The sequence below is a fragment of the Neoarius graeffei genome, chromosome 18 (assembly GCF_027579695.1).
Source record: "Neoarius graeffei isolate fNeoGra1 chromosome 18, fNeoGra1.pri, whole genome shotgun sequence".
Classification (NCBI taxonomy): domain Eukaryota; kingdom Metazoa; phylum Chordata; class Actinopteri; order Siluriformes; family Ariidae; genus Neoarius; species Neoarius graeffei.
Window position 1 is genome coordinate 68,690,259 of NC_083586.1, and position 16,597 is coordinate 68,706,855.

Consider the following 16,597-nt stretch of genomic DNA (forward strand, 5'->3'; position numbering starts at 1 on the left):
CTGAATTAGACAGTACACCAGGATGAACGACGTCATCGTCACTGGGATTCAGATTAAACCCCGGTCATATGCAAAAGCAGTGACAAGGGAGGGGGAATCTGATGAACTGGGCAGCAACTCCGTGGAGCAACAACTGTCGGCATTCCTACACTCAAAGGGAATAGATATCGATTGCAACAACATCGAGGCCTGCCACATTCCACCCAGGAGAGACCAGCCATCATCATGAGATTCATCAGCCGGAAACAAAGCTACACTACTGAAACAAGGAAGGAAGCTGAAAGGGACAAACGTCTACATCAACGAGCACCTGACAAAACGCAATGCTGACATCGCCAGAAAAGCACGACTTCTGAAGAAGGAAAATAACATTCAATCTACATGGATCACCAACCGCAAAGCATTCATCAAGCTGAACGGGACACCGGAGGAGGCGAGAGTTCTGGTCATATGGAACATCGAGGACTTGGACAAATACCAGTGATGCTATCGGGACTGTACGGTAATCAATACCGACGTGACACTACACCAAACCCAGCCATGACACACACCAAAATAACTCCTTCATCCAGCACCCGGAACACTACTCAGCTCACGCAAATGCTTGTTGATTATGAAAACCTGGAACTGAAACCACATTAATTCACTGACCATAAACTATTGGATATAGATAATGACCCGGACAATCAAATCAAATCAAATCAAGTTTATTTGTATAGTGCTTTTAACAATAAACATTGTCGCAAAGCAGCTTTACAGAATTTGAACGACTTAAAACATGAGCTAATTTTATCCCTAATCTATCCCCAATGATGAAGCCTGTGGCGACGGTGGCAAGGAAAAACTCCCTCAGACGACATGAGGAAGAAACCTCGAGAGGAACCAGACTCAAAAGGGAACCCATCCTCATTTGGGCAACAACAGACAGCCTGACTATAATATTAACAGTTTTAACAGGTATAACCCTCAACTGTCCTCATGGGGCCGTCCTTCACAGGAGCGGTGCGATAAAACTCCGACCAGACACAGGGCACCAGGATGGATCAAGCAGGTCCGAGGGGCAGAAGAGGCCAGCATCTCAATCCCAGGATCAACATGTAACTCAGAGGGACACTAACTTTTTCTCAACCATTAATGATAATCGCCACCATTACACAGAGGAACAGTGCAATCAGTCCACTGAGGCTGTGGGGAAATGATCAATAATACACTTCAACAGCAGAAGCAGGGACGCTAACTTCAAACACATCAAGAAATACTGAAGTCAGTTTACTCATCCATTCAGCATAATCGCCATATCGGAGAGCTGGACTGACCTGGAGAAAGGAGTGGATTTCAAACTGGCTGGATATGAATTTAATTCTATAAACAGGAAAAATAAAGGTGGAGGAGGAGTGGCGGTGTATGTGGACTGTAATTTTAATTATAAGTTAATAGATGGCATGACAGTGATTGATAACTTATTAGAATGTTTAACAACCGAAATTAATATTGAAAAAAGTAGAAATGTATTAATTAGCTGTATATATAGAGCGCCAGAAACTAGTATAGAGGCGTTTAAGGACTGGGTAGAAAAGACATTTACAGTAGATAAAAAAAAAAAGTTATCTTCATTTGTGGGGATACTAATATTGATCTGCTGAACCCTAATAAGCACAGTATGACTGAGGAATTTATTAATACCATGTACAGTATGAGTCTCCACCCAAAAATTACCAGACCCACCAGAATTACTGACCATAGTGCTACCTTAATAGATAATATATTTACCAACGATATAGATAACAACATTATAGGTGAAATATTAATCAATGATATCAGTGATCATCTACCAGTTTTTACAATTTATGACTGTAATCATAAGAGAAATGTGACAGACCATAAACTTAAGTATAGGAGAGTGAGGACTGAGGAGGCCATGTTTGCATTAAATAATGATTTATTAATGCAAGACTGGGAATCAATTTATGTAGAGAATAGCATTGATAGAGCATATGATAACTTTTTAAGTATGGACCCTTCCCACGTGACGTCACGACAAACGTGGCCGCCATTTTGGACATGAACTACCAGTAGTCTACCACAGCCAACAACGAGGAACGACGGCGAAGCATCGAAAGGAATATAGCCATCAAAGAAAGTTTTTACTTTCAGCAAGACTTCCATCATGCCATTATATTGTTGTGCACCTGGATGTAGTAACCATCAACACACAAGGCAAGATTTATCATTTTATCGGATCCCGACAGATGCTGACCGACGGAGAAGACGGATGGTCTCTAAAATATTGGCAAAATGCTGTTTATTGACATAGCAATCGTGTGTAACGGGAAGCATTTGCATATCCGAAGTGTTGTGTTTACATCAAAGATAAAATAAACCGATATGACAACGACTGCTGCTGCCAGGTTGGGGACACAAACTAGTAGAAAGGAAGTGTGCCAACAGTGCCAACACGCTTCCTTTGTGGTCGATTCTGCTTTAAGGTAAGATGCATTTAATTATTCATCTGCTGTGGGTTTGGAATCGGTAGCCTGACCGATTCGTTCATGTTTGTGGTGCCATTTATTTGTTGACGCGTGTTGAAATGGAAGATTGGTTGTTGACATGATTTCCAGTGATGCTTTGGTGCTGCTGTGGATCAGATGTGTTGAGTAGCCTGACTGTTTTTTTTCCTTGCGTGTGGTATCATTGTTGACGCGAGGTTGTTTTTTGAACATGCCAATGCGGACACGATTTCCCCTGATGAGTTATGACTTCAGACGCGATGCGTGTGTGGAGTCCGCGTGATATGTGCGTAAGATAGGCTTCTCATGTGTTTGGAGATCCGCGCTCTGAGACAAGCGCAAGCACCCCCCCCCCAAGGGGAAAAAAGGGACCCCCCGAAAATATTGTCATAGTTCGACACTGGGTTGGAGAAAGTAATGGCAAATAGTGAGCGCACAAACCGTAGAAGGTAAACTGTACACAGCGCCAGGGCAGTGTGATGGTATGTCTACTTTTAGATTGTGTTAGCTTATCAATGAACACACTCGTCACGCGACGAGTTTCACGTCTTTACGACGGATACTTAAATGTGTGTTAGGTATTATTGTTGCAGTCTAAGCAGTCATTGTAGCAGCTAGATGAGCGAGAACTGAAAGGGTCTGTGCCATAAACCGTTATTTCTTCATGTCCAAAATGGCGGTCACGTTTACGAAGGTCACGTGAGTGAAAAGGGTCTATATTCAAATTATTATATGATAAAAATTGCTCACTGAAGCAATATAGTACAAAACAAAACTATAACGACCAACCTGGGATTACTAAGGGATTACAAAATGCCTGGAAGAAGAAAAACACTTGATATAATTTATTAAATTAAGAACCAAAGAGGCAGAAAATAAATATAAAAAATATAAAAACAAGTTAACAAGAATCATAAGGATATGGAAGAATTATTATGGTAAATTAATATATAATAAAAATAATATTAAAGGAATATGGGATATATTAAATAGTATTATTAAAGATGGCTCTGGACAAATACATTACCCTAAATACTTTAATGACAAAGGTATCGAAAATTATAACATGGATGTAGTTGCTAATAGTTTTAATAATTTTTTTGTTAATGTTGGACCAAGATTAGCTCAAAATATCTCTGATCCGGTAACAAATGATGATTGTACAGATAATATTATAAAGAGGAATTCTTGTTCTATGTTTCTTACACCAGTAGATGAGAAGGAAATTATTGATATAGTTAATAAATGTAGTAATAAAATATCCACAGATTGTAATGATATTGATATGAAACTAGTGAAAACTATTATTGGGGGATTTCTAAACCATTAACATACATCTGTAACTTGTCATTTCAAACCGGTACATTTCCAAGCAATATGAAAATAGCAAAAGTAATTCCATTGTATAAATCTGGGGACAAACACAACTTCACAAATTACAGACCTGTTTCTTTACTTCCTCAATTCTCCAAAATTCTTGAAAAACTATTCAATAACAGATTTGATAAATTCATTGAAAAATACAAACTACTCAGTGATGGTCAATATGGATTTAGAGCAAATAGATCAACAGAGATGGCACTAATGGAATCAGCTGAAGAAATCAGTAACTCTATAGATAAGAAACATGTCGCTGGGATATTTATTGATCTTCAAAAAGCTTTTGATACTATTAATCATGATATATTAATTAATAAGATGGAACAATATGGGATAAGGGGAGTTGTATTAAATTGGACAAAAAGTTATTTGAGCAACAGGACACAATTTGTGAAGTTGGGTGACTCTGTCTCAACTCGTTTGAATATTGATTGTGGTGTCCCTCAGGGGTCAGTATTGGGTCCTAAACTGTTTATTCTTTATATAAACGATATGTGCAATGTATCAAAGATATTTAAGATGGTATTATTTGCAGATGACACAAATATGTTTTGTTCTGGAACAAATTTACATGAGTTAGAAAACAATCTCTTCAGAATTATGCAGATTAAAAAGTTGGTTTGATCGAAATAAATTATCATTAAATCTGTCTAAAACAAAAATCATGTTATTTAATAATTATAAAATAAATAGGGCAATAAATGTACAGGTAGATGGTGTTGATATTGAAAGAGTTTCTAATAATAAATTTATTGGGGTAATAATAGATGAGAGAATTAATTGGAAATTACATATAAAATACATACTAATGAAACTATCAAGAAGCATATCTGTGTTGAGTAAAGCTAAGCACGTCCTGGACTATAATTCACTCCGTATTCTTTACTGTTCCCTGGTTTTACCGTACTTAAATTACTGCTCAGTGGTGTGGGGAAATACGTATAAATGTTCACTTCATGCAATAACTATACTTCAAAAAAGAGCTATAAGAATAATTAATAGTGCTGGTTACCGAGATCATACTAATTCACTATTCTTAAATTCAAAATGTTTAAAATTCAGGGATATTATAGAATATAAAACTGCCTTAATAATGTACAAAGTAAGGAATTATAAAGTCCTAAGGAATATCCAAACAATGTTCTCGGATAGAGAGGGGGGCTATAATTTTAGGGGGAAATTGAAATTTAAAACTTGCAGTGCTAGAACAACGTTAAAAATGTTCAGTATCTCTATTTGTGGAGTAAAGCTATGGAACAGTTTGAATGTGGAGCTCATGAAATGTACAACTATAAACCAGTTCAAAAAAAAAAAAAAAAGTTATAAGGTATAAGGAACAGATGTTTATGAGGTATAGGGAGGAGGAATTACAATAACATTCTATTGATAATATACAGTGCCGAGTTTCAGCACAAAGATCATCGTTAAATGGTCGGGCAAACAGTACAATGAACACTCTCTCTCTTCTAGTTAAGATACTCTTAGTGTTAAGAGGCTTTTGGAAAACCCACCACAGAACTGAAATCCACTGAGAATTGAGGGAGGAGAGATGATTTGACTGAAAATAAAGTTGTCAACAAATCGTTTACAAGACAATCAACAAACAAATGACCAAGCTTTATTCCTCAAGGGAAGATCGACCCAAAACATCGATCAGAACTGAAATCAGGTGAGAAATGAGAGAGGAGATGAAATTCTAGTAAGAGGCCTGGGAAATTTGTTAATTTGGCCTAATTACTAACTCGTTAACAAAAATTTGAAAAAACAACAAGCGAGTTTTGTGCAGAGCGATGAGCTCTCAAAACAATTGGAGCGGAAATCCGTGGAGAACTGACGGAGGAAATATGATTTAACTGAATTGTGGACGACGAATGCTGCGCCATGGAAACAGCTCATTGGCCTTATGGGCTGTAAAGTAGATCTTTCGAGGTACAATACGGCAGCAGTATAGTTTAACAGTAGTGTAGTATTAGTGATGCTGTACAGCAGTAGTATAACAGTCACTCTACAGCAGTAATAAGGCAGATTACTGTCAGTAGTAATCTAGTAACAGTATCATTCTTTGCAGTAGTGTGTGTGTGTGTGTGTGTGTGTGTGTGTGTACCTTGAAGCTGATCTGGATGATAAGCACATACACACTGAGAGGTAGAGAGATGAGCACATCACTGATTAAAGCCCAACCGTAACTGTACTCTCTGTGAACCGGCAACGGAGGAACAAACCGCTTCCAACTCAGCTCATTAGCATACACTACAGGGAGGGGGGGATAATTATTAATTAACCCTAAGCCTAAAGAATTCAATTAAAATAAAAGACAGGATTAATAAAACAAATAGAACAAATTAAAAACTGAAAGGATAAGACAAATAAGGAAATGTTTAAAAAAAAAAAATACAAGAAAGAAATTAAGGCCACACCAATTTAATTAGTTGGTTCTCTGATTTTTTCAGGAAAAATATGAAGCAAGCGGGCGGAAAAAAAAAAAAAAAAATGCTCTGATGGTAAAATTAGCGGTGGAAACAGACCAAACAATACAGGCAAACCAGTAAACAGAATTTCAACACACCTGTCAAAGATTTTACACTTCTGTTCGCTGAATATCCTAACAATCACAAACACAGGCTTTGCAGGACTCCCCTCCACAGGCACGCTTCTCTCACAAGTCTTTATCCAAAGTGAAAGAGGCGATTTGATTGGTTTTCGACGTCATGTGACCTTTTCTGTTGGCGGGATTTTGATTTTATTTATTTTTTACATTTTACATTTTCTTCAAGTGGCGAGTCCGAGAACCAACTAATTGAATTGGTGTGGCCTAAAAGCTGCTATAAGTAAAAAAAATAATAATAAAATTAAAAAAACATCTCCTTTCATTAGTATATAAACACACTAATGTTTTCAGTAATAATCTACATAGATTGGATGAGATTGATTAGATCTGATTGGCTGAATGGGATTAGATCTGATCCACTGAGCTGATTGCGAGACCTCAACGCACCTGTGAACTGCTGGTGTTCAGGTGGCGCTGAGTCAGCACTCTCGTGCTCCAGCACTGTGTTCGGGGACTGAGGGATGTCCTGTGCACTGGGGGTGACCTCTACATCAGGGGTCACAGTCGGGACACTGGGCTCATTCAGGTGGGATGTGTTTAGAGGGTGACCGTAGATCAGATACCACAGGAACGTTTGGACCATACGGAGACGGGGCATCTTTGGCTGGTAACCCAGAGAGCGACTCAGTCCTGGGACTGACACACACACACAGAGACAATAAATTCACCTTCACTGCCATGAGCACTGGGTGAAGTTACACTGTCTGAATGCACACACGCATGCATATACACACACACACACACACACACACCTATACTGGGTTTGAAGCCCTTCAGCTCCTTCACTCCCATCTTCTCCTCCGTCTTTCCCTGATAACTGACAACGCCAACATTAGGCTTGGCTTTATTCACGTCCTGAGAGAGAGCCTTCGCCTTATCCTCCTCACTTCTCATCCTGAGATTTGGACAAAGAAAGCGAGCCTCAGTCATCTCTGGTTCAGTTAATAGGAATCAAGATCATAGGCGTCCATATTACAACTCTACTCAGCAACAGAATGCATACTACTGAAATCCAGAGCGGGATCACCACTAGGGTGAGATCAAATGACCTCATGGTGCTTTTAGTAGGATAACAGGCCTCTAACACGTCTCTCTATATCTGGACCCAGATTTCTGTAAAGCAATGGTTGTGAAAAGCATTTTTACCGGTGCACTGTGTAGGAACTGGAAATCTTGAACCGGACCTGCTCTATAGCGCTTCTTACTAACGGGTCATCTGGAGTGACGGAGGGATGAACAATAAACTCCACCTGTTAAAAGAGATGCAGCCGTAATTATCAGTTCCTCTACAGCACACAGTGACTCTGTTCTCAGCTTTGGTCTTTGTCTGGGTCTCGTTACTCAGAGTCTTTGATTTTAATTGATCTTAGTCTTGATGTCACTACTCCAAGCCTGCTGCTGAGGTTTTAGCCTGCTGAGTCTTGGCGCTCGCATTCTTGGTCCGAGCCTTGTTGGTCTGGGTCTTTGTCCTTAAGAGTCTTCTTTTTGGTCTGGGTCTTGACCCTACAAGTCGCAGTACGAGTCTCATTCCTCAGAGTTTTGGCCTTGTTTTGGCTCTCAGATACTTGGTTTGAGCCTTGTTTTTTCAGGTCTTAGCCCAAAAGAGTCTTGGTTTGAGTCTTACTGGTCTGGGTCTTGGATCTCCGTGTCTTGATCCGAGTCTCACTCCTCAGAGTCTTGTTGTTCACAGTCCTGGTGTGGGTCTCCCTGCTCAGGAGCTTGTGATCTCATTGCTCAGAGTATTAATCTAGGAGTTATTGCTCAGAGGATTGTTCTGGTGTCTCACTGCTCAGAGTCTGATTCTGGGTACCAGTCCTCACAGTCTGGTTCTGGGACGTGTATGCTCGAGTATTAAAGGGATAGTTCGGGATTTTTGACATGAATCTGTATGGCATCCCCATCAATAGTGTCGTGCAAACACACTGACTTACCCCTGACAGCATCCTGGGAGTCCAGTTCTTGTCCAGTTTTGGTCCAGACGAAAGTAGTCCGGCAAGTTTGTTGGGGTCACGAAAGTAAAACGTTTTTCGTCTCCAAACAGTACGTGTTCAAAAGAGTGATATATTTGCATCACAAAACCGTTGGCAAATAAAAAGTCAGACCTCGAAATCGCTTGGCACTATTTTCCTGCGCGCTGCCGGCTTCATCCAGCTGCGGCTCCAGCTTTATATATACAAATGCCCTATTTATACAAATAGGAGTCATTCAGGATTCAGCCATGACACGGAGCAAAAACATGGCTGAATCCTGAATGACTCCTATTTGTATAAATAGGGCACTACATAGGCAGCAGTGGTAGTTTCTTTTTCCCTGACATGGAAGCGCACTTGTATACTGAGGAGGAAAGCAATTTGCATTACAGCCGTGAAGCAGCTCGGCTCAGCTTTCCCTTTCGAGCGCTCTCGTTTTCTGTTAGAATTTGGTAAAGAAAAAAAATAATAATAAATATTATTTACCAGCTTACCGGGTCCATGAACATAAATCTGACAGCTAACAAGGTTGGGATATAAACGAATCGAATACAAACCACCCGCCGGGACTCCTACTTATGCGGCTCCAGCTTATCCTTGAAGCTGGAGCCGCAGCTGGATGAAGCCGGCAGCGCGCAGGAAAATAGTGCCAAGCGATTTCGAGGTCTGACTTTTTATTTGGCAACGGTTTTGTGATGCAAATATATCACTCTTTTGAACACGTACTGTTTTGAGACGAAAAACGTTTTACTTTCATGACCCCAACAAACTTGCCGGACTACTTTCGTCTGGACCAAAACTGGACAAGAACTGGACTCACAGGATGCTGTCAGGGGTAAGTCAGTGTGTTTGCACGACACTATCGATGGGGATGCCATACAGATTCATGTCAAAAATCCCGAACTATCCCTTTAAGCTGAGTCTTGTCACTGGGAGTCTTGGTCAGAATACTGGTCAGGATATGGGCCATATTTTGCCTTCCTTGCTCTTTAGTGTGTGAGAGAGAGAGAGAGAGAGAGAGAGAGAGAGAGAGAGAGAGAGAGAGATATTACCTTCTTGGTAACTCCGTCCTGTATTACTGTTGTTCTAAACAGTTTGAGGAAGCCTTCTCTAGCAAGAGCGCGAGTCACCCTCAGGACGCTTTTCTTACACACTTTAGTGTTCACGCCCTCCATCTTTTCCTCATCCATCAGCTTCTTCTGCAACCTGACACAGTGTTTAGGTCAGAAACAGCAGTGGTAATTTACATAATTTGTAGAACGACAGTGTGTGTGTGTGTGTGTGTGTGTGTGTGTGTGTGTGTGTGTGTGTGTCTCACGTGTAAAACCCCTCAATGACCTTCAGGTTGCGTACAACTTCTATAATAATGTTCTTTCGCCTGAGCAGACGATACGTCTGATGAAATTCAGGTTTTCTTTTTTTTATTGAACTTGACTGAAATGAGAAAAAATGCACCTTTATCCATCTGTCTGTAAATTTGTATTGATACCTTCCATCTCTATAAATCATGAGATAATCCATGAATCACTCTTCCAGTCTTTCTGTTCATCACAAATTTAATGTATTTATATTAAGGATAAAATAAAAATAAACTAACCTCCTGATTAGCACCGAATTCTTCAAACACCGGCACACTCTCCTCGCCTTTTTGGAATTGGTCGTTGTCGATGCTGAGGGTGTGGTCAGAAGTAACATCCTGGTTCACAAGTGAATCATCTCTCTCTTCCACTTCACTAAGTTCTGCTCCCTGGGAGGACTTACCCTTCACTCTGGGAGGAGCAGGCCGCTTCTCTAAATCACATTAAATTCAATCAAATTTACATCCATTTCATTAAATATTTCTATATTATAATCAGGTACATGTAATCAAACCTGCGTTTAATCACAGATCAGTAGGAATCAGGTGTGTGTTATCCTCAGGTGGGTTATGATCCAGTGCGGGTGATGATGGGGGTGAGGGTTACGATCAGGTGGGTTACGATGGGGATGAGGGTCACGATCAGGTGGGTTACGATCAGGGTGAGGGTCACGATCAGGTGGGTTACGATGGGGGTGAGGGTCACGATCAGGGTGAGGGTCACGATCAGGTGGGTTACAATGGGGGTGAGGGTCACGATCAGGGTGAGGGTCACGATCAGGTGGGTTACAATGGGGGTGAGGGTCACGATCAGGGTGAGGGTCACGATCAGGTGGGTTACACTCGAGGTGAGGGTCACGATCAGGTGGGTTATGATGGGGGCGAGGGTCACAATCAGGGTGAGGGTCACGATCAGGTGAGTTACGATCAGGTGAGTTACGATGGGGGTGAGGGTCACGATCAGGTGAGTTACGATCAGGTGGGTTACGATGGGGGTGAGGGTCACGATCAGGTGGGTTACGATGGGGGTGAGGGTCACGATCGGGGTGAGGGTCACGATCGGGGTGAGGGTCACGATCGGGTGGGTTACGATGGGGGTGAGGGTCACGATCGGGTGGGTTACGATGGGGGTGAGGGTCACGATCGGGGTGAGGGTCACGATCGGGGTGAGGGTCACGATCGGGTGGGTTACGATGGGGGTGAGGGTCACGATCGGGTGGGTTACGATGGGGGGTGAGGGTCACGATCGGGTGGGTTACGATGGGGGTGAGGGTCACGATCGAGGTGGGGGTCACGATCAGGTGGGTTACGATCGGGGTGAGGGTCACGATCAGGTGGGTTACGATGGGGGTGAGGGTCACAATCGGGGTGAGGGTCACGATGGGGGTGAGGGTCACGATCGGGTGGGTTACGATGGGGGTGAGGGTCACGATCGGGTGGGTTACGATGGGGTGGGGGTCACGATCGGGTGGGTTACGATGGGGGTGAGGGTCACGATCGGGTGGGTTACGATGGGGGTGAGGGTCACGATCGGGTGGGTTACGATGGGGGTGAGGGTCACGATCGGGTGGGTTACGATGGGGGTGAGGGTCACGATCGGGTGGGTTACGATGGGGGTGAGGGTCACGATCGGGTGTACGTGGTCACTCACTCCTCAGGGGCGTAGAATGTCTCAATGGTGATGTGGAAACTTTCTTCTGTTGTCTTTTCGGTGCAGATTTGGACTTCCTGCTACGTTTGCCCTTTGGCATTTGACCTTTGGCAGGAACCTCTTCCTGGGGGTCTACCTCAGCGTCGCATCCAAGAGTGGGTGTCCCCTCCTGTGGTGCTCGGAGTTTCTCACTGCGTTCTTTCTCTTTCGTGTAGTCCAGGTTCAGTTTGCTTTTCTCTACAAAAAGTTTACTGATGAACTTCGTGGTACGCTGTCTCCCCTCATCCTCCATAAAACCCTGACACACACACACACCATCATCGATGTTACATGCTGTGACAGTGTGTGTGTGTGTGTGTGTGTGTGTGTAAATGTGTGTGTGTGTGTGTGTGTGTGTGTGTAAGTGTGTGTGTGTGTGTGTTACCTTAATCATTTGGTTTCTCTCCAGAACTCTACAGATCATGCGGCTCTCCAGTTTGCCGATGTTTAGTCGTCCCCTTAACATTGTGCTGGAAATCCCTTTAGGTCCTGTCGTCACCACTGAATCAACCAATCACAGCACAGGGAGCATGTGTCCATCAGTGTCAAACATTATCACTTTGTTAACCACTCAAGAAAAAAAAAACTAAAATGAATTAACACTTTAGGTATTTAAAAAAAAATTTACTCATATAATATCAGGGCTCGAAATTTGCGGTGGTCCGGTCGCCTGAGGCGACTTAATTTGTCATTTGGCGGGTAATTCCTGTCACTAGGCAGCCTGGCTGGCTAGTTGAAAATAAAAAATATAAATGAAGCGAAGATTCAGACTAGGGCCGTGCGATATATCGAATATACTCGATATATCTCCGAAAATTCTGTGTGAGATACATATACAGTGGGGAAAACAAGTATTTGATCCCTTGCTGATTTTGTTGGTTTACCCACTAAGAAAGACTTGATCAGTCTGTAATTTTAATGGTAGGTGTATTCTAACATGTGGAGATAGAATATCAAAAAGAAAATCCAGAAAATAACTTTTAAATATCTATATTAATTTATTTGTATTTTATTGAGAAAAAGAAGTATTTGATCCCCTAGTAACCATCAAGAGTTCTTGTTAATACAGACAAGTTAGACTCTCCAAATTACCTTGTCACCTAAATTGAAGACACCTGATATCACTAATGACTTGTATAAAAGCCACCTGGCCACAGAATCAATCAGTTTGTCAGAGTCCAAACTCTCCAACATGGGAAAGACTAAAGAGCTTTCTGTGGATTTAAGGGAGAAGATTGTAGACCTGCACAAGACCGGTATGGGCTACAAAACCATTAGCAAGAAGCTGGGCATTAAGGTGACAACTGTTGGTGCAACTGTGCACAAGTACAAGACTCACAACATGATCATCAATCGACCTCGGTCTGGGGCTCCAAACAAGATCTCACCTCGTGGGGTTTCCAGGATCATGAGAACGGTGAGAAATAGACCTAATACAACACGGGCAGAGTTAGTGGATGATCTTAAAGCAGCTGGGATCACAGTCACCAAGCAAACAGTTGGTAACACTTTACACCGCAATGGTCTAACATCTTGCAGTGCTCGCAAAGTACCCCTGCTTAAGAAAGCACATGTGCAGGCCCACCTGAACTTTGCCAATGAACATCTGAATGACTTGGAGTGTGACTGGAAGGTGTTATGGTCAGATGAGACCAAAATTGAGCTCTTTGGCATCAATTCAACCTGTCGTGTCTGGAGGGAGAGACATGCTGCTTATGACCCCAAGAACACCATCCCCACTGTCAAGCATGGAGGTGGTAACATTATGCTTTGGGGGTGTTTTTCTGCACAGGGCTACTTCACCGTATCAATGGGAGGATGGACGGAGCCATTGTAGGTATCATGCCGCCATCTTGTGTCAGAACTACAATTCCCAGTCCACTTCCGTGTGACCTACGTCACGCGTGGGCGGGATCATCTACGTCATCATACAAGGAAACATAAAACAATGGGACAACGCTTCCATCTTGGTCTCTCTCGTCTGGCTTCCGATGAATCTGGACGTATAAAGAGGCGCTCTCCACCCAAAAAGACGTCTTCTTTCTTGCAAGATCCATCACTCGGCGCGATTTTCTTTCTTACCCTTGGCAAAGGTAAACTCTAGAGTCGCGCGATCTTTAAACTCAACCTGAGTTACAACCGGTTTACTTGCATTAGAAGTGACGTCACGACTGCAGCCCAGGCAGTCAAAAGTTAAGAAGCGATTGAATCCTTTTTAACTCAAAAGCGCTGTGCATCTTATTCTGATCAGAGACTTTTCCTCACGAACGCTGAGGTTCGGACCAAGAATCCTCTGCTTTCCACGGGAACCACCCAAGTGCTCCGCTGGACCCGAAAGTTTTCTACGCCTCCATCACGAGCGGCTCACGTGCTCCCACGGCGAGGCCTGAAGCTACACCGGCGAATAGTTCTTCATATCTTGCGAAAGGCAGGATTAAGTAAGATTTTGGCATTTGGGCATAATTAGGATAGTCTTAGGAATTTGCCTTTATTGAAATAGTGTGAATTTAAACCCAGGTTTATCTGTTACACTGTTAGACATGCAGCGTGTTGATTTATTTTGTTCTATGTTCTCTCAATTGTTTTTTAATAGATAGGCTGCGCATGCTTTTCTTTACTACTAACATAGTTCTCTTATTATACATCTTGATCTCAAGATTTCAGTGGATTCAGTATGGTTATGAGCTAGTGGGTTAGCTGCAGCTTCCCTTTTGTCTGCTTAGCAACACAAAGCTAATCAAGGCCTACCATGTGCTCAGCAGGCCATCAGGCCTGATAAACCACACCTCAGCTAGAAACCCACAAGCTAGCTTTTAGTTAGCTACGGCTAATACCCCTGTCTTTAGCAACACGTGCTCAGTAGGCCTCACCAGGCCTAACAAACACACTTTAGCTAGGCCATAGGGCCTTTAGCAAACTCACACTAGCAACACAAGGCTAAACACAGAGCTAATCCTTTGTTCTGTTTAGATAACATTCTTTTGTTTAGCTACCAACAAGCTAGGCCTCCACCACGTGTAGTTAGCTACACGAGGCTAAACACATGGTCAAGTCCTACACACACACACCCCTCACTGCTTGTATATATTGATTTATTATTTTTCTTTTTATCTTTGTATAATAAATTCATTTATTAAACAAACTGTGTTTGTTTGTGTGAACAACAATATATACATGAAGTCCCCAATCTCCCTCGAATTCAAAAGGGTGCATATAAAAGTTATGTAATGTGGTAAGTGATTGTAATAATTTGGAAATATACCATAATTTAGCTGTTTGGTAATTTATTATTAAGCACCAGGATTAATGGTATGATTCACTAAATGATTCATTGAACGATTCACCAAATGATTCACTAAACGATTCATTGAACGATTCACTAAATGATTCACTGAATGAGACTGATTCTATGGTATGATTCACTTCAAGTGAGTCAAAGTAAATGATTCAATGGGATTGATTCATTTTAATTATTGACCTTCAAAATTTAATGAGACTGATTTAACGAGATTGATCACTTAATATCAATAACTAACTGATTGCACCCACACCATGTACCATAAAATCCTAAGTGAAAACCTCCTTCCCTCTGCCAGGAAGCTTAAAATGGGTCGTGGATGGGTCTTCCAGCAGGATAATGACCCAAAGCATACAGCCAAGGCAACCAAGGAATGGCTGAAGAAGAAACATATCAAGGTCATGGAGTGGCCCAGCCAGTCTCCGGACCTGAATCCTATAGAAAATCTATGGAGAGAGCTGAAGCTCAGAGTTGCCAAGCGACAGCCACGGAATCTTGATGATTTAGAGGTCATTTGCAAAGAAGAGTGGACCAAAATTCCTCCTAATATGTGCAGAAACCTGGTCATCAGCTACAAAAAAAATCTGACCTCTGTGCTTGCTAATAAGGGGTTTGCCACAAAGTACTAAGTCCTTTTGGCAAGAGGGTTCAAATACTTATTTTCCTCAATAAAATGCAAATAAATTAATACAAATTCTTTAAAGTCGATTTCTTGATTTTCTTTGTGATATTCTGTCTCAGCATGTTAGACTACACCTACCATTAATATTACAGACTGATCGAGTCTTTATTAGTGGCCAAACCAACCAAATCAGCAAGGGATCAAATACTTGTTTTCCCCACTGTAATTATTATATCGTAACTATCGAGTATTTTACGGTTATCTGCCGACTTGCGTTTGTTTCGTGTTTGTTTAAAACCTTTTCCGGTGGTTTTCTCACTGCCCCTCAGGCAGGAACGTGAGAGGCTGCCAAAGGGAAAAAAAAAAAACCAAAACAATAACGTCGCACACTCACCAACCAATCCCGGGTGACATCTCGGTGCTGAAAGGAACTTGCGGGAAGATTTTCTAGTTCCGGTTTACAGCGCTGACTCAGTTCGTGCAATCGCTGGTGCTGCATAGGCTACCGTGTAAGCTCTGCCAATTTCAGCGACAAATTAAAAATGGAAGCGGACGACTTGGTTCCTGAAAGAACTAGTAAGGGGTCAGTCATCTGGCGTTTTTTTGGATTATATTATGGTGCTCTGTGTTGTTCTCATTTATGTATTTAACAACAGTATCAAAATACTCGGGTCTAGAAATAAATGCACATTAGTCATGAACAATGGGAACGACTCTCTTTTGCGTTATTTTTGACAGAAGTAAAATTCATACATGAACAAATTTAGGCGAGTTGATTTTCTGTTTGGCGAGTTACTTTGGAAGGGAACTAGTCCGGCTGGCTGGTGAAAAAATATATGAATTTCGAGCCCTGAATATACACTGTGTAGCTCAAACCAGAAGAATTGTTTTGGAATAACATTTCGACTGTAGCTGATTTCCTTTTCTAATAATGCTGGATTTTTGTGCGTGTTATAAAATCCTATAATCAGTGATGATAAACTGACCAATATCATACGCCTGAGACAGAAGATCTCGCTCAATATCACGAGCCTGGACTTCCCTCTTAACAGAGACATCCCCATCTTCATCATTATTCTCATCATCATCGTCATCATCTATCTGATTTCTTCTATATGGCTTCAAAAGTTTCAGACAGCGAACGGTGATGTCTGTACCTGAGAGC

General features: G+C 41.8%; 1 protein-coding gene across 3 annotated transcripts in view; it reads right to left on the bottom strand.

Moving 5' to 3' along the window:
• Positions 1-16,597, bottom strand: part of LOC132866522 (general transcription factor 3C polypeptide 1) — a 43,822-nt gene that overhangs the window by 20,138 nt on the left and 7,087 nt on the right. For all 3 annotated transcript variants that reach the window (XM_060899344.1, XM_060899345.1, XM_060899343.1), the window contains exons 7-16: positions 16,419-16,589; positions 11,898-12,013; positions 11,474-11,771; positions 10,063-10,256; positions 9,784-9,899; positions 9,518-9,671; positions 7,642-7,745; positions 7,248-7,390; positions 6,883-7,131; positions 5,992-6,137 (exon numbers count right to left, since the gene is read on the bottom strand). In XM_060899344.1, coding sequence (XP_060755327.1) covers positions 5,992-6,137; positions 6,883-7,131; positions 7,248-7,390; positions 7,642-7,745; positions 9,518-9,671; positions 9,784-9,899; positions 10,063-10,256; positions 11,474-11,771; positions 11,898-12,013; positions 16,419-16,589 — 1,691 coding nt within the window. The remainder of the gene's footprint in view (positions 1-5,991; positions 6,138-6,882; positions 7,132-7,247; positions 7,391-7,641; positions 7,746-9,517; positions 9,672-9,783; positions 9,900-10,062; positions 10,257-11,473; positions 11,772-11,897; positions 12,014-16,418; positions 16,590-16,597) is intronic.